This window comes from Lissotriton vulgaris, chromosome 4_1, assembly GCF_964263255.1.
Source record: "Lissotriton vulgaris chromosome 4_1, aLisVul1.2, whole genome shotgun sequence".
NCBI classification, from domain to species: domain Eukaryota; kingdom Metazoa; phylum Chordata; class Amphibia; order Caudata; family Salamandridae; genus Lissotriton; species Lissotriton vulgaris.
The window spans coordinates 146,722,274-146,741,718 of NC_141691.1; the positions used below are offsets into that span (position 1 = coordinate 146,722,274).

Here is a 19,445-nt window from a genome sequence, read left to right on the forward strand (position 1 = left end):
GAAGTTTTAGCAGCAATGAGCGCGCTTTACACCGCGGAATTCTTTTTAAAAATGTGTTCCTGTGACCGGACCCCCGAGCCAACCCCAAGGATCACAGCGGCCTCGCAGCCCAGGGCACACCAGTGTGCAGCTTTGCTGCTGAACGCCTGAACCTGACATTAATCATGCCCGGGCGGCATGGTTTGCCCCGGGTGTCAGTGGGGCCACGAGAAGGCCTGGCCGTGCAGAATTGCCACTCGCTCGTAGAGTGAGGTAATTGTATCTCTTGATATAATCTAGTCATCTGTTAATGCTAATTATCAGCCATGTAACATGTGTTTTACAATATTTCACAGTAATCCATGTTATGCAAAGTTGAGCGTAGTTAATTTATTTAATCTTAATGCCTTTAGCTCCGACGCCTTCGGGTAAAGTCCGCGCTATATAAAAACGCATAAATGAATAAATACACATCTCCGCTGCTCACCGGGTGCAGATTTTCCGACACATTTTAACAGCTCATGAATTTTATAAACACGGCCCTTTGAAACCAAACCATGAAATTGCAATTTAACTTTGTCATCCAACAAAGACATTCATGAGGCTAAAGCTATTTAACACAGGCGCGCATTTCCGCTACAACAAGCATCGTCACCTACTGTTACAGGGCGCTCCAGACTCTTCTGTGACGAAAAGAGAGAAGCATGTCCTTGACTCTGAAAAGAAAACAGTCCTCACAATAACTCGGCACTAGTCTGTAGCTAGCACCAGGGCCGGCGCTAGGCATGGGCAGCATGGAGGGGGGCCTCGCACCTTTAAAGACTTCTGTGTTTCGAGGCCCAGGGGGGCCCCCGAGAGTTTTAAGGTTTTCTTTTATTACCCATTTCCCCTGCTGGCCCCTCTCGCAGGGCCTTATCGCTGTAGTTGCATGATGATGGCAGCGATTTGATAGGTACTTAAACTGCCCTTATGTGTGAAGTGCGCCCTGCCCCTGTATGAATGAAAAGCAGGATATCCTGCAGGGCGCACAACAAAGGATAGAATGACGTCCTGTCACTTGAAAACTGCTCACCTACCATGAGGGAAAACTGGGAAAGGAAGCATAGAGGTGAGAACAAAGGGGGAGGGGCAGATAGGTGTGAGTATGACAGTGAGACAAGGGGTGTAGGCAGAGGAGCAGGCACAGCATTACCAAGTGGTTGGAGCAAGGCTCTACATGTCTTAGACCCAGCAATAAATTAGATTGGACATTCAAACGGGCTCCATATCTTTTCCTATATTCATGTACTAACTTGACCTGCAAAGAAACTGGTCTAGTGTCTGCACAGTGAGGTATGACACTTTTGCAGGGTCGGACTGACCTATAGGGCAATCAAATCAGGCTGTGCCCAACGGTCTAATCTGTCAGGTCAGTACGTAGACTGTTTTTTTGGATGTTTACAGGCCCGCTTTATGGTCATTTACTGTTGATTTTCATGATATTTTAAAACAAACATTGCTTCCAGCAAACTCAAATATATGCAGTCTTCCATACCTTACAAAATCGTATATAGCATCTCTTTACAAATTAAAAACTGATATAATTTGCAAATGCAGAAATTTTTCTAGCTGCCTAATTCACTAATGGGGGCCACTTTTATTTCGATGCTGGGGCCTATTTCCTGTCTGTCTGACAATGTGTGTTAGGGTAATACATGGCAACAAATTAGTTTAATTCGTTTCACAGCATATTACTCTTGTATGGTGCACACTTTGTATTGAGTTGCATCCAGGTGTTTATAACAGGCTACAATTGAGAGCTTTGTATTTGAGGCCGAATGCAGTATAACTTTTTCATTGTGCCTACCTGGGGATCAAGAAGGTGTTCAGAATGCATGATCATTCAATACATGGCCTCTCTGCAGAGAACACAGAGCAACAATACAGTATTCAAATTGCAGGTGTGATTCTGTACAAATGTGTGTGAAGGAGGCACTCATTCATTGGTCAAAAAGTGACAAGGTACAAGTAAAATAATTTGTTTTTGTTACTCATTTATCAGAAACAGCTAACAACCATTGACAAAATCAATACTCCAGGCTGTTTTTATGTCAGTTGTTGTGTTATATTTCTGTTTTTAATCACGGAAAGCCCCCAGAGGAAACCAAGTACTGGTCAGATTGAACTCTTTGTGGAATCACAGAAATTTAGAATGCCTGTTTAGGCTGATCGGCCAGGAAATCGCCCTGGGGGTGGGGTAGCGGCCATAATCTCCAAACACTTGAATTCCACCTCTATCCCATCTATCTCCCTCCCGGGTGTTGACAATCTCATCTTCAGCTTAAACACGGAAAGCGGGGCCTTAAACTTTCTCCTTCTCTACCGTCCCCCTCAACCGATGCCAACCTTCGCGGCCACTCTGTCTGACCAGTTGATCAACCTCCTCACTTCCCATCCTAGATTCGCCCTCTTCGGCGACCTCAATTATTGGTTCAACAACATCAATGCCGGGACCCACGCCTTGGAGGTCTTCGAGGCCCTCACCAGTTTGAACCTGTCTCAACAAATTCTTTCGCCCACACATATCAAGGGCCGCATCTTAGATCAAATTTGGACCCAAAACGTCTTTTTCCCCTCCCTCCGTCTCACCCTGTACTTGGTCTGGTCTTTCGATGGGGTGTTTTAGTTTATTGCAAGTGTGCTCGATCTAAGTGTGTTCCTATGATCTACAGAGCAAGGGACCTCCTTTCGCTCCACCTCTGGTTCCCCCTCTTCCTTTGGGTGGAGTTGTACATGGTACATTCTTGAGGCAAATTATTGGGGTCAGCTATCGGAAACAACTTGTTCACAGTGCATTAGATCCATACACAATGGAGTTACAGATGGTCCGGGTCATTCATATTCCTGAGACAGGATTTGACCCAGGGCAAGTGATTGAAGGGATGGAGGCTGGGCAATAAACTTCTCCATTAGTTTTTGACTTGCACCAACATTGCAAGCTAGAAGTCGCCAGCCATCCATGGAATTTGTGTGTCACGCCCTCACCCCGTCTTAATCAGCTGGCCCTCATACAGTGAAAGATGTCTGAAATTGTTCCATCGTTCGTTTTGCAAATTACAATTTGAATTTAGTGTATTGCACATTGGGAATTCATCTGTGCCAAGCTTGCCACTTTTAAACATGCAATTTTTGTTGTTACATCTGGCTTTTACCTGCCTCTGAGGCCTACTTTCTAAAAGATATGAGCTCTTGATGACTGATTCTGCTGATCCAGAGCATCTTTCCCATGTTGTTTGCAGAGAGTGCCTAGTTTCTGCAGTTAAGTAAGGTGATTTACGACTGCAAAGTGTCTTGACCTTGTTCATATACAGTGAGTGCTTAATGCAAAGTCCATACATAAATCAAAAGTATATCGTTTAGGGAAACGTTAAGATTGAATTAAAGACCTATTGGTGTGAGACTGAGTCAGTCGGATATCAGGCTCCTGCCTTGCATGTAACTAACAATTTACCATCCGTCCACATTTTTCAGAATACTGGTCGAGCATTGTCGTTGTTTACCTCACTGGCCATTAAAGAACGTTCTGGCATTGTTTAGTGCAACACAGAGTGCAGGGGGCGAAGACAGACAAGAGAATGGGGAGCCGAGGTGTGAAAGGCCAAAGGGCCAGAGCAACACCAGGCCCCCTATTGTGTTCTGGCGTCTGTCTAACTGCAGCCGCACCTAAGTACTTCGCAGGTCTGTATACGACCATTTTACTTAACAAGGCTATCTTGTTTTTCACCCCTTCTTAGAGTGGGGAGCTTAGTGCCACCAGACAGAGTCAGTTTTACACAGTTAAAACTTGCAATGATGTAAGAATTTTATTGAAGGTTGTAAAGCACTTCACTCCTTTGCCCGTACACTGGTTGGATGCATCATGTAGGTTGACGGGAGATAGTAGGCCTAGGGTGACCTGGTTTCAGTGCAATTTGTTAATGGGCGTGAGAACGTCGAGGATGTCATGTATGCACTTTCTGCAAGAGTCTTGGTGGCCAGAGTTGGCAAATTGTGTACTGTCTGTTTTGGCGTTGCCAGTCTCAAGTGCCAATGTCTTGAGGGCCTTTTCACAAATGAAAGTGTACATGGGAAGGAAAGAGAGAGCGCAAATGACCAAAGATTCACTGAAGAAATATTGTATGGTGTACTACAATAAATTTGACTTGTAAAAGTTTATTTGGACCTCATATACACTGTACATAGACTGGCTATATACCATGCACCAATTAAGAAAGCAAGCAATAATAAAAGCAAAGCGTACCATAAACACCGGTAAAACACCATTTCAGTTGTTTTTTATGGCGCGAAAATGAGTAACCACTGAAAAGCACTGTTTTTTCGAGGTATTGAAATCACTGGAAAACACTGAGAAAACACCACCAGAATTTACCAAAAATAGAAACTGAAAACAGGAAAGCCTAACTATATCTAAAGCAAAGGGTGATTACACCACCTTGCCCCAGCCGATTGACCAGCCAGTTGTGTCAGATTTGGATGGCCAGCCAGGGGTGGCATAATACATGTTGCAGCCCCTGGTAGGCCTTGGGTTCACTTATGCCCTGGGTACCTAAGGTACACTGTACAAGGACTTACAATAGTGACCCAAAACCAATTGGTAAATGCACCTAAGGTACACGGATGTCAATTTAGAGAGAGAACAGCTAGGCTGTGGGTCTGATTAGCAGGCCCACAGCCAGGGAAAGTCTTAAACCAGTGAAGCAAAAAGCAAAAATCTGAAGTGACCATAGGATTGCAGACCCTACTCTCCTACATGAAGAACCTGCACTCTCCTTAGAGGAATCCAGGTTATCTCTGTCCTTCAGCCTCTGGAGCCAAATTAAGAGGCGTCCCTCACGGTCTTTAAGTTTTTTTTCCGAAAAAGTATGACATACCTTGCAGTCTTTCGCTGAATGATCTGGATACCGGCAGTCCTTATGCTGATCATCAATGTGCAGCCTTTTCTTTCCACAAGAACCACAGGACCTAAAGAGACCCTTTTTAGGTGTGTCAGCCATAATACACCCTAATCACTGAAGAGATATGAAGAAATGTCCCAAAATACTGTAAAAACAGCTGTGAAGAAACAAAACTGAGCAGAGCTCAGAGGAGCGGTAGAAAATCTGAGGGACTGAGGCTCCTACCAGGAAGGTTCTAGAGGGAAGTGACAGCTGATTGGCTCTCTTCTAGAGTTTGGTCCTTTTTACAAAAGGACATGGATATGTTACTAATGTAAGGCCTGTACATTACTTTATTTATGTACCAGATGATTTTTCAGTTTCTGTTGGCTTGCGCTGGGAAACCCTTGTTGGGTAGCTGTGCGCATTATAAAATAAATTAACGTAACATAACACAGAGGTCTGAGGTGTAGGATGGGTCTTAGAGATCCATCCTTCTTTGATATTAGGAAATATAGGGAGTATACTCCTTTGTTTTTCTGATGCTTTAGAACTATTTCTATTGCATTTTTCTGCAGGAGGGATATTACCTCCTGTCTGAGCAGTGTTAAATGTTCTTGTGACATTGGGCGCTGCTTGGGTGGTATGTTTGGGGGGGGGATGTTAGTTCTAGACAGTAACCTGATAGAATTATTTGGAGCACCCACCTGTCTGATGCAATGTTTTCCCAGGCTGGCAGGTATTGGTGAAGTCTTCCCTCGACAGGAGTGGAATGGGGAAGGGGAAGGAAGTCATTGGGCAGGGGTAGAGGCAGAGCGGGAGTTGTTATTTTTACCTCTGGCTTTGTTATTGTTACCCCTGTAACCACCCCTTAGGTAGCCCTTGCTGTACGTGGACTGTGTAGGGGCTTTGTATGAGGTAGAAGGTGTGTCTGAAGAGTATCCCCTGGTGGCACTTCGATAGGATGAGCGTCAAAATGAACGTCTGGGAGCCTGCGACTGCAGGGCTCCCAAAGATTTGGCGGTATCTGCATCCTTTTTCATTTTTTGACGTGATACATCTATGTTAGGTCCGAATAGGATTAGCTCATCAAAGGGTTGATTAAGAATGGCACATTGTACTTCAGGTTTGAACCCCGATACGCGTAGCCAGGCTGGTGTTAACCGCCCTAGAGGCAGTATCTGCTGCATCAAGTGCACACCGAATAGAGGTGTTTGTAATATTTTCCCCTCTTGGATAAGCTAATTTGCTCTATCCTTGTACTAATCATGAAGGTTTTTGTAATAAATAAGAGAAGTCCCAAGAAATGTAGATAAGTCCAGGTTTTATTCAGCTGCAGCACAGTACTTCCAGTCTTCCAAACTCCCAGATTCAGTATAACATTTTAGATCATAACAATTCTAAATGGAACTATCTGAATAGTGTGCATGTGCAACATGGGACAAAGGTTCTATTAAAAGGGAAATATATACAGGGAAGGATTAAAAGGGAAATACCAAGAAGTGAGAATATAACACATTTCCCCCCTTAAAGAAAAAGAAATGCATTCAAACATGAAGAAGCATATGTAAAAAATCAACCAATATCAACTATGGTACACATTTCGAAACTCTTCTGACATTCCATCTTTTTCCATCCTGAGTAACAACACTATTATGATAGACACGCATAACTTTCATTGGCTTACCAAATTTGTTCTCTCCTTTAACAACAAACCCTGGTTTTCGAATCCTGACAACATCACCAACCATGAATGCTGGTTGTCTAACCTTCATCCTATAATCGTAATTACATTTGTACTTGTCTTGTTTGAGCTCCACTTTTTTAGCCACATCCTTAATGTTCACATCAGTCATTTGTTGACTACTACTTTTCTTAAACCACCAAGGACATAATCCCGAAACAGGGTCTCTACCTTTTAATAAACGGAAAGGAGAGACTTCAGTAGTGGCATGAGGCGTAATACGGTATAACCATAATTTTTCTCTCAACTTATCCTTCCACAGACCTCCTGATTTGCGAGCCCAAACCAGATCTTCCTTGAGGACTCTATTATACCTCTCCACTAGACCATTACCTTGTGGTTCATAGAGGGCTGTAGTACAGTGCTTGATCCCATACGTGCTCAAAAACTCCAACATGAGAGAGGACTTGAACTGTACCCCATTATCGGATACAATGCACTCCGGAGAACCTTCTCTGGAAAAAATCTCCTTTAAAAATAGAATAACACTTTCAGTATTTGGATGAGGCACTAGTTTGACCTCAGGCCACTTTGAGTGATAGTCTACAGCAACAATGGCAAATCTACATTCTTGTGGTAAGAAATTGAAAGGACCAGCAATATCAATTCCTAACTTTTGCCACGGATGATCTGGCCACTTTACAGGAACTAAAGGTGCTGGATCACACTTACACGATTTATCACTTTCAATGCACTCGGGACATTCCCTGACAAATTTATCCACTACTCTATCAACCCCCGGCCACCAGAAATTGGACCTAATAAGTCTTTTCATAGAAGACATTCCCATATGGCACTCATGACTCATTTGTAAAATCACACTTCTTATAGCCACCGGTGGAATACATTTTCCAGCTCGGAACAAAAGATCTCCCTCAATGGCCAACTCATCAGCAACATTGTAGAAAGGCGTGATCTCAGCAGGAACATGTTCTTTGGAAGGCCATCCCAACCTCACATAGTCTCTGACCTTACACAGCAAATCATCCTCATCCATACCTCTCTTCCACATATCTTCCGATATAACTTTGTATTTTTCTGGAAACATTTCAGAAATGCTGGTTACTACCTCTGTATCTTCATCAATCCCAGAACTAGTACAGGGCAACCTAGACAAACAGTCTGCAGTAACATTTAACTTCCCTGGCACATATTCAATGTCGAAACTATATTCTTGCAAACGTGACATCAATCTTGCAATGCGAGCTGTGGCCTTAATCCTCCACCAGGTGATAAAATGCTCACCAATGGCTTGTGATCAGTGCGTATGAGGAACCTTGCACCCCAGATGTAATTACGGAAATGCTCAACACCCCATACACATCCCAACAACTCTTTCTCTATGACTGCATACCGTCTTTCAGTTTGATTCAATGATCTGGACGCAAAAGCAACATTCCAATCTTCCTTTCCTGAACGTTGAGAAAGCACACAACCTAAACCATAAAGGCTGGCATCCACTGTCAAAATGCAAAGTTTATTCAAACAAAATGGCCTTAAAGTAGGTGCTGACACCATGTCGAGTTTGACACTTTCGAAAGCATCCTGCTATTTTGATCCCCACAAAAATTCTACCTCCTTCCTTGTCAACTCCCTTAACGGTTCCATCTTTGTAGCAAAATTTGCAATGAACTTACTGTAATATTCGCACAGTCCTAGGAACGACAACAACTTATCTTTACAATCTGGTGCAGGAGCCTTTAAGATAGCATCCACTAAGGATCTTTTAGGAGCAACACCCTCACCAGAAATAGTGTGTCCCAAATATTCTATAGTTTTTTGAAACAACTTACACTTCTTACTCTTAATGGTAAGTACAAACTTATCTAGCATCTTGCACACATTCCTCAAATGCTCCATGTGTATTTCATCATCTTTGGAGAAAACCAAGATATCGTCTTGGAAACACTTCACGTACTCACTCATGTCCTTAAATATTTGGTACATAGACCTCTGAAAAACGGAGGCTGCCGACGCCAAACCGAACGGCATCCGTTTGAACTGGAACAAACCCTGAGGTGTGATAAAAGCTGTGAGATGGCGTGACTCCTCAGCTAACACCACCTGATGATACGCCGATCTCAAATCTAACGTGGAAAATATCATCCCCCCTCCCAGCATACTCACGACCTCGTTGATATTTGGCAAAGGATGACAGTCTACCACTATGTTGGCATTGAGTGCCCTCAAATCTATGCACAACCTCAAAGATTTGTCAGGTTTGCGTGCCAAAACCATTGGCGAAACCCATTCGGATGACTCTATTTCTTCTATGACATCATTTCTTAACATGTCATTCAGTGCATCACTTAATTCTTCTCTGACATGAAGCGGTACAGGCCTAAGTTTTTGTACCACCGGTATGGCTCGTTGTTTAAGCTTAATAACATGAGTGAACCCACTTAACTTACCCAATTTGTCCGAAAACACACTAGGAAACTCATCAGAAAGAGTCTTCCAAACATTACTCTCTTCAACAGATCTGACTTTATCCTCTGACATATCACCATCATATGACACCATGACGGGATCTTTGTTGCGTGGATTCAACGTAATGTGAAGTCTGAATTGATCCCGCCACCCCAACACATTCACTCCCTTCACAGCCACATACAGTTTGATATATGCAGATTGATTTTTAAAATAAATCATGGAGGCAATATACCCTATAAAATCGATACTTGACTCGTTGAAACCTTTTGCCATAATATCAGGAGGACACAATTCACCTTTAGAAATTATGTTCCTGTACTTTTCATCAAAATACTTTTCTGTTATGATAGTCCAAGGGGACCCAGAATCAGCCATCAATTCTAACTCTACTCCTTTAAACCTAACAACACATTTTGGAGACTCCAAATAATCCTCCTCAAGTAAACTTATACTGATAATAGACACAATCATCCCACTTACTCTGTTTGATTCATCAGACACAGTATGTTCATATCTGACCAGACTTGAATCATAGTTTGTTTCATCTCTCACACAAGAAACTTCCTTTTTCTTGAAATAATTTCCTTTATCCCCACCTTTCTTTTTGTCTTCTCTACATGAGTTGGAAAAATGACCTATTTTTCCACACTTGTTGCACTCCTTCCCTAAAGCAGGGCAAAATTTGAACGTAGCAACATGATTGTAACTCCCACATCTAAAACATACGATGCGGCTACGTGGTCCAAACTTATGACTTTGGGAACCTCTTGCAACACTGTTCATAGCACACACTTCTTCAGTTAACTTATCACTCTTACTACTCTTTTTGCTTGTCTCCTCTATCGTCTTCATCCACTTATTAGACTGTTCAAAAGCCTTAGCAGTAGAGATACACTCCAGCAAAGTTGGGTTGCCTACAATCCACAATTGTTCTTGTGTTTTCTTGCACTTAACATTTACAATAATATTATCTCTAAGCATCTCATCCGTCATATTACCAAAATTACATGGCATCACTAGAGCCCTTAAACCTGTTAGAAAATCATCAAACGATTCATTTTCTTTTTGCGTTCTAGTATAAAACTTGTACCGGTTTAAGGCTAGACTAGTGGTGGGTTTAAAACGTGTTTCCACACGAAGCATAGCTTCATCAAAAACCCCATTATCACCAGGAACAGTTGGTAAATTTCTGAAAATAGCTTGTCCCTCGGATCCCAAACAATGTAAGAAAATGTTTTTCTTTCTTTCATTTCCCATCCTTTCACCATCAATAGCTTTTAAATATGTCATAAACTCTTCCTTCCATCTATTCCACGGGATGGGAGGATCACCTTTGTTTTGCAAAAATTTTGACGGAGGGTCGAACTGCATGTTAATCAATAAATGTAAAAATAATTGCAAAATAAACAGTATAAATGGTAATAATGCAATAAGAGTAAATAACTATAACTCAATAATAGATACTAATGAGTACACAAGCTGTGTACGTCAGCGAAATTGAAAAGGAGTCAGCGTAGGATTAAAACTTGCAATACGTGGTAATGCTTCTTGTGTAGTGATCTCGTTGTTAAAATCACTTTCTACGCGTGTTGCAACCAATTTCCGACAAGCGCGTTTTAAAAGTACCTTCCGTAATGGTGTAAACAAACGTTCGATCTTTGGTAGCGGTACCAGATGCAGAGTATAGTTTTTGTTAAAGTATCTTTACCTTCCGTTAAGAAACCAAAGTCTGTTCGCAGCGCTGTTTACCTTCCGTTGAGGAACAAAGCTTTCCCTTCGTAACGCTTGAGATCGAGGTAAACAAAGATGGCGGCTACCGACGCAATACGCATTACGTCATGCGTTGCGTGTAGCTTCCTTCGTCACCATAGATACAGCGCATGCGTGTGGCTTTGTTTGTAACCTTGGATACAGCTTCCTCGTCGGCGCATGCACGCTGTAACTGAAGACTTCGCGTTTGAAGGAAAACACTCGCAAAAGTAAGATTTGGTTTAAAATCTGCAAAATCACACAAGAAATCCTCAAAAGTCAGCGCATTTGTAAAAGAAATATATCAGGAACTTTGCAATTCTTGCAGTGAATCCACAAAGACAAATAGAAAACGAATTCTTTCTTGAATCTTTTTCACTATATTTACAAGCCACACTCCAGGTTATGCATCCAATGATAGTTTTTTGAAGGAAAATCCAAGTACTTCTGGTGAATAAATCCAAGTACTTTTGGAGAATAAATCAATCCAAAAGCTTCTGGAAAATGGGTAAATACAGCAAACAGCTCCAAAATCTCCCAAAATTTCCCAGTTTTGTACCACACCTGTGCTGCTGAAGTAGAAGTAGTAGGTACTGGTCACCCTCGTAGCCAATTTTGTAATAAATAAGAGAAGTCCCAAGAAATGTAGATAAGTCCAGGTTTTATTCAGCTGCAGCACAGTACTTCCAGTCTTCCAAACTCCCAGATTCAGTATAACATTTTAGATCATAACAATTCTAAATGGAACTATCTGAATAGTGTGCATGTGCAACATGGGACAAAGGTTCTATTAAAAGGGAAATATATACAGGGAAGGATTAAAAGGGAAATACCAAGAAGTGAGAATATAACAGTGCCTCATTAATGATTCTAATTTGTCATAATGTGCCTGTGAGAAGTTGGCCTGGTATAAGATGTTTACTATTCTAGTGAGCACCTTGCACCAGTCGAAACAACCCTTATGGTGATGGTTGTAAAGTCAACCTTATAGACCAGCTATCCTAGAGGTAGCATGGACAGAGCAGTCTTACGCTAAACTCAAGAGGGCATGTGAAGCCAGCTGTTTTACCAAATGCAACCCCTTTAATACCAAATGAAAGGACACCACACAGGATATATATAAAATATATATGTTATGTATTACTAGACAAACCCTCTGAACTCTTTATGAGGTCAGAGGCATAAGCACAATACAAGATATTCAATTAAAATACAATAAGTTGCACAAAATACAATAAGTTGCACAAAATACAATAAGTTGCACAAAATACAGTAGGGCCCTAGGGGCACGCTAAACCATATACTAAAATAGTGGTATAAGGACCACTACACGGAAAGTGAATAGACCTAGGGAATCTCTGGGGCTACGCTGAGCTACCAAGAGTTAGAAAGCAGGAGGCCCACAGGATGCGTGTGCAGTGTCTAAACACACACGCGGGTTACCATAGAGAATGAATGGGAATGTAAAGGATAGAAACTAGTTCTTTTAGGGTACTTCTGACTGGACTCGGTGAAAGTTACTTGAAACCTAGACAGTTGGATAGTTAATACCCACAGGAGCACCGGAGTACTCGCGTTACCTCACCCACAGGAAGCGGGTGCATAGGTGTCAAAAGTGTGTCGGGTTTCGCGTTGAATCCTATGGAGCCTGGAAGAAAGATGCTGCAGGCTGGAAGTGTCCGGGTGGATCCAAGTGTGGATCGAAGATGAAGAGGACCTGAAAGCAGAGGGGACAGAGTCTGAGTCACTAGCCAGTGACAAGGAAGGAACCAGGTGCTGTCGTGAAGCTTGTCTCTGCAGCCACGTGGACCAGGAGGCGTCGACGACGACCAGGAGTCAGGCACGGACTTTCCCACGAAGGCTCCAGGATTGGAGTCAACAAGCCTTGGCAAAGGCAACCCACGCAGGAAACGAAGTTGGCTTCTTACTCAGACCAGCAAGGTCTGAGGGGCTGCTTCTTCTGAGGGAAGCAAGGGCCAGTCTGAAGCAACCAGACCAGCGGTGTAAATTCAAAGGATCGTCGCCAAGATGGTCACTAGCCAACGGGCAAGTGACAATGCAGACGCGTCGAGCAGGAAAATGCAGAAAGGCCCCACGCAGAACTCGTGGAGTGTGCAGGGCAGATCTTCGGTGCAGATGATGCTCGGGGCTGGGGCTTCTCAATCCCCAATGCACAGCTTCGAGGGTGCCTCGAGTGCTGCACAACTAGCAGGTCGCAGACTTTTCAAGATGGCTGGTCCCACGTCTCTCGTCGCCTCCACGGGTCTCCGCTCTGCTGGGACTGTGGATCGGGCTGTTGGATGTCTGGAAGTCCGGTTCTCGTCAGGCTCTGTGCTCGGGCTCCGGCGGGAGCGTCGACAAAGCAAGTCGTTGATCGCTGGGTTGGTGCCTGCTTGTGCAGGGTGGTCACTCCTTGACCACAAGGGAGATTCTTCAGTCGTCTTCTTGCAAAGTAGATCGGTGAAGATCAGAGTTTCGTTTCAGAGTTTCAGTCAGGATAATCTTAAGTCTTGGGACTAAGCTCCTACCTATATACCAAATCTAGGGGCTGGATTACCTGATCGTCGCACCCACAGATCTCAGCTGTGCAGCAGATGTAGGTAGAAGTCGGAGAGGTCTGGAAGTCCAGATCTCGTTGGGCTCTGAAGTCTGGTTCCGGCAGGAAGGACGACAAAGTGAACCGCTAGGACGCTTGATGGTGCCTGCTTGTGCAGGGTGGTCACTCCTTGGCCACAAGGGAGATTTCTTCAGTCTTCTGTGGAGCAGAACGTCGAAGTCCAGAGTTTCTTCTTTGAAGTTTCAAATCAGGATTAATCTAATTTGGAATGGGATCAGCTCCTACCTTTATTCTCCTAAAGGGGGCTGTACTGTGACTAGGTCCTTCCTATGGGTCGGACCAGGGAAGGGGGTGGTTACACCCCTTTCCCTTTGTCCAGTTTCGCGCCAGAGCTGGGGCGGGAGTGCCCCAGCACCGGTTTGAACTGGACTATGCATGGGACACCTTGTGTGCCCCAGGCAGTGTCTCCTTTCTTTCAGCCCTCTCTGCCCTAATACACAAGAGCCTGTCTGGGGTGGTGCTAGCACCTCCCAAGACAGGAAACCTATTGTCCAAGCCTCCCTCGCTGGAAGGACTCCCAGTAGCAGGAGGTCAGACTTGTGTTTGTGGCAGCAGCATCCATTTTGTGATGCTGAGGCTCTGGTTAACTTTAACCGGGAATAGTAAGAACAACATGTCTTCTCCCTCTAGAAGGGTGGAATGCTACCCCCGTCGCCAGAACTCAACATGTTTAGATAAAGCCAAACCAGAGTTAGTATTGACCCCGAGGTTCATAATGCACAGAGTATATGGTATGGCAATATCTTAGAACAGCTATAAGGACATGGTTCCGAAAGCTGCAGACAGGCTCATCTCATGCTAGAGCATCATCTCACACAAAACCAAGCACTCTGCCTCCAGGATTGTTAAGGCCTGCCATAGGAGTGACTTATAAGTGTATATGTGTCTAGATATAAGGTTAGATATAGGTATACTATATCTAAGCAAGGGGTGATTACACGACCTTGCCCAGCTGAATGATCAGCCAGTTGTGTCAATGTGAGAGGCCAGCCAGGGGTGGCATAATACATGCTGCAGCCCCTGGTAGTCCTTGGATGCACCTATGCCCTGGGTACCCATAGTACACTGTACAGGGGCTCATAAGGTGACCCAGTATCCAATTGGTAATGCACCTAAAGTACATTGTAGTGAATTTAGAGAGAGAGCAGCTGGCCTGTGGGTCTGATTAGCAGGCCCACAGCCACATTAAGTCGAAAACCAGTGAAGCAAAAAGCAAAAGGTGGGGTGACCATAGGAAAGCAGACCCTACACTCCTACAGTGCCCTGTCGTATCTGGCTAATAATGCCTGTGTATTGGCAATACGCCACATGTTTGCTGCTTGAGATGCCGTTCTTTTCCCTGATGCGTCAAGTAGCTTAGACTCTTTATCTGGTGGTGGAGCTTCACCTGATGTTTGTGAGTTTGCTCTCTTGCGTGCATTGGAAACTACAAGTGAGTCTAGTGGTACGGGACCTTTAATATATGCTGGGTCTGAGGGGGCAGCTTTATATTTTTTCTCTATACGAGGGTTAATGACCCGAGGTCTGACTGGGTCCTTGAAGACTTTAGGAGCATGCTTAATCACTTCTTTAAGGATTGGTAAAATGGATGAGGACCTTTGTGCATTATCAAAGGCATCCATTAGGAAGTCTTCATCTACAGGGTCTGTGTGTATGTCGCCCCCATGATATTGCGCAGCTCTGTGAATCAATTGATTGAAACCCATAGTGTCTTCTGGCGGGGAAGGTCTTGAGGGGTATATGTCAACCTAAGGGACACTTGGGACATCTGAGGTGGTATAATCATCCCACAGGTCAGGTGATCCTGTAGGAGTAGCTGGATCAGGTATGTTACCCCCCCCCATACTAACAGAGCTATCATCTCTGTTGTCATTGTCTGGTATGATAGAGGATGCTGGGGAATGTTGTGGTCTGGGAGGATGTGGTGATGGTACAGGTGAAAGGGAAGGGGAAGGCAGTCTTAAGGGAGAGGTAGCCATGTCCTTCTTTGAATCCGGAGCTGGAGCTGGTGTGTCCAGTGGTCGCTTTTTTGAAGCCAAAATTAGCTGTCCAGTGATTGGATCTTTAGCTAGAGTCTTTTGAGCAGGGTCTGGATAAAGTAAGTCGTCTGCAGGAGGCCGATCTTTTGGTGCGGAGGAAGGTTTCGGCACCGAAGCGGTTTGTTTTGGTTTTTTGGCAATGTCTTTAACCGGAGAAGCAGGAGTCTTTTTCGGCTACGAAGCTTTTTTCGATTCCGAGGATTTTTTTGGCTCTGGTATATTTTTGGAATCCGATGTTTTTTTCAGTTCTGGTGGTTTTCCGAATCCGAAGCGGGTTTGCTTGGTTCCGACCTGGGTTTTGGTGCCGAAGGAGTAGTGGTATGTTTCGGCGCCGATGATTTGGAGGTCAGCGTAGCCGGTGAAGTTGTCTTTTTCGGGGCCGGTAAGTGTGCACCGGCACCGTGCAAAGGTCGACTCGAGCCACAGTAGCCTGAAGGCTTAATTAGCTTCAAAGTCGGGCCCGAAGGTGGGCCAGTAGAAGCAGTGTGTCAGTGTGCACCTGAGACCGTGGGCGAGGGTGTGCGGGGCCTTCTTAGGGTGTGTCGAGGAAGGGTCGGGGTCGATGGTCTTACTTACGACCCGCTGTGCTGGAGTGATGTCCTCGACTTCGGAGTCTTCTGCCTCGGAATTGCTGTCGACGTCGTGTTGTTCTGGAACGTTGACGCCTTCCTTAAAGATGTCTGGCATCAAAGCTGAAGATCGAGCCATTGTTCTCCTCGCTCTTCGGTCCCGGATAGTCTTTTTGGAGTGGAAAGAGGCACAAGCGGAACAGTCTTTGGCCTCGTGCTCCAGGGAGAGGCAAAGGTCACACACTTCATGAAGGTCGGTGTGGGGAAACTTCAACCCACATTCAGAACAATTTTTAAATGACGTCCTTTCCATGAGCTGACGACGACCGGAATCAAAGTTTTCGGTGTTGAAGAGTAGCGTTGACTGGAAAAGCATTTGAAATGTAATTTCTGTAAGTCGGTGAGGATTGTGCGCCGAAGGAATCGGTTCTAACACGGAGCGCTGGAAACACATCCGAGCCCGGTGGCGGAAAAAAAACAATCTGGGGATGGAGCCGATGCCCATGCGCAGTATCATCCAAAGGAGGAGTCACCTATCCCGTGACTTCCAAAGACTTTTCTAAAACAAAACAAACTGCAAACATCCGGGCCCAACACTAGGTGGCCATCTATGCACAGTGTGTAATCTGCAGCTCATATGCCTCGAACACCATTTTTCCCCGAAGAAATCTTTACTGACTTTAAATAACTCCGGATAAACATGCATATAATTTCAACCAACCTTCTTTTCTGCTTCATATTCAGCCCAAGCTGCCTTCCTGTCCTCCTCTGATAGTTCCTCCTCCTCTTTGTGGTCGAGCAGTGAATCGTGCTCATGATAGGTAACAATAAACTCCTTCTTTTCCTGAAGCAGCTCTGCCAGAACAGTGTCCTGTGGTTTAAGGAGGGAAGAGAATGAATTAGCAAACATGTGACATTTTAACTCCCTTTATCTAATCCTCATCCAAAACAACAAGTTCATTACCTTCAATAAAGCTCTTTCTGCTGGTTCGCCGTGGGCAGATGCTAGGGATTACTACTATAAGGTCACACATGCCTAGATTATGTCAAGACTTCCCACCATTATGTGAAAGCCACACTGTGCTATGACTGCCAGCCATGCTGCAAAGAATCACCACATAATGTTTGATAGATGGCCACATTTAAAGGCCAAGCGTATTCACAATATGGCAAGGATAGTGGACATTATACCTCGATTCATTCGTGGATGCCCAACATATGTCAAGATTTACTATTAATATGCCTGTGCCAACATTATGCCAGAAATAATCATAACCTCTTACATTTGGTGCTCCTAGACATTAGTAATGGTTTCCAGGGCGGGACAATATACAAAGAGAAACATTTAAACAAATATGCATACATACAAACATGCATGCACCACTCTTACCATCTGAAACAGTTATTACATACTTCCAGTCTGTCTCAGGCAGCCCCGCTCTCTAGTGACACCGCTTCGACTAGTGCTGGCACTTCTTTTCTGGCCCAGTTTTTTCATGTGTTATATGATCTACAGAGTGGGGGTTGCAAATTGACCAATTTCATTGTGAGTTTGCTAAATTAAGAGTGGTAACAGGTGGTCATGTTGCAGGTACCTCAGGCCATCATAGTGTGTATTTGTGGTAAGTGTGTTACCCCTGTCATTGGTTTTGTTGGAGGCCACTCCAAGGATACGGAGATGTGTAGTGCTGCTATCTTCAAACCAGCTACTCTCTGAACTGTTTACTGTGCTGGGCTGAATTATATATTGTTCTGGACTACACCCTGGATACTGTCTAGCTACTAGTGGCTCTCAAACTACCACTGGAAAGCCCTGCCTTAGCAACTCCCCACTGGCTATTGCGGGTGCTTCTTTTCTGGCCCAATTATTCACATGTATATTATGATTGAAAGAGTGGAACTTGCAAGGTGACCAATCTCCATGCTATAATGAGAGTGTAGACAGGAGGTCATGTTGTAGGTACAGCAGCCTGTCACAATACATGTTTGTGGTAAGCATATGGCCCGGTCATGGGCTTGGATGTTGGCCACTCCAAGAATATGGAGACATGCAGAGCTGCCATCTTCAAAACGGGTAGACTCTCTGAACTGCATACTGTGGTAAATTCCACTTCAGAGAGCTACTTCCAGGGTACAGGTGAATAACCAGTAGCTACCAAGATACCCATTGGAGATCCTGAGTGTAGGTCATATTTAGGGCATTGTGAGCTTATGGTCCATAGCACAATGATTTAAACCGAATCTGCCTAGGTCGATGCCAAACTTCGAGGAAAAATTTGTAAATTAACACCTGCGCATCCAATCACTTGATCGCAGACTAATGCAAAGCATGTGAAACTAGTTTCATATGTAAATTGATACTTGTATAGCTCACTCCTCACCCGCAAGGGTCTCAAGGCGCTTGTACGAATACCGCTGTGGAACCCATCCTCGCTTTCCCTGTGAGGCGTCCACTCCTGGGCACCCCCAAGGTGGAGGCCAAGCATCCTTAGCGTTGTGGGGGCCACTGTGGAGATTAAGCAAGCTATTGCCCAGAGTTGAGAATGGGAATCCATGATTGGAATAGGCACTGAGGCGAGAATTATCAAGTCTGTGGAATTTTGAGCCCAAGACCCGCCGAGGCGGGGAATTGAACCCTGGTCCCGGGCTAGACATCTGCATCAGGGTCTGCCGCTCTAATCATTGAGCCACACTTCTCCACACTTTATTCTAATCATAGATCTTTAAAGCGATATACTAAAAATCATTTTAATATAATTTTCAATCAATAACACATATTGAAATATGAAATATCATAATTGCAATAAAATACCCCAAATATAATTTTTGAGTACCCCATCAAGCCTCCTACATGCAAGATTAATTTTCTTAATATCTTATTTAGGTGTCCTGTAGGACCTAGCAATCAAGATTTTACAACATAGAAATGGTTTCAGACCGAACAGGCCAAATAGATTCTAAATATTTTGCAACAATCGATGCAGTATCTGACCTGCATATTTTAAGTGCAACTTTGTATTGACGGACACCCAAGTTACGTCAGAGAGGCACTATCCATCGCTTGCGTGGTCTGTGATAAGAAGGGCAGAAGAATAAGAGATGGAAATCAGTTTCTTCAGCATTCTTACGAGCTTCGCAAACTTTACTACCTAATTTAGAGCTCTTACAGTTGCAAGTAACGCCGCAAGAGGTAGGGACCCCAATCTAAACCTCATGTATAAAGTCCTTGTACAGGGAGGGTCCATTTCATTTAGGAAAGGCTCAATCTGGGGCTATCTTAAAGAACGAGTTTCTTACCTTTGGAACCACAGATTCCTTAACTTAGAATACCCCAAAGGCGTCAGACTGGATGCGGAAACTTTTTCTCAGCAGTTCCTCTGCACCAGGGGACGGCCCCGCCAT

The 19,445-nt window shown here is 44.1% G+C and overlaps 1 protein-coding gene across 1 annotated transcript in view; it reads right to left on the reverse strand.

Moving 5' to 3' along the window:
- The window catches only part of ATRX (ATRX chromatin remodeler), a 1,771,102-nt gene that overhangs the window by 188,427 nt on the left and 1,563,230 nt on the right, over nucleotides 1–19,445 (reverse strand). Inside the window, exon 31 of the mRNA XM_086918408.1 lies at nucleotides 16,765–16,914. Within this exon, the coding sequence (XP_086774534.1) occupies nucleotides 16,765–16,914 (150 nt within the window). The remainder of the gene's footprint in view (nucleotides 1–16,764; nucleotides 16,915–19,445) is intronic.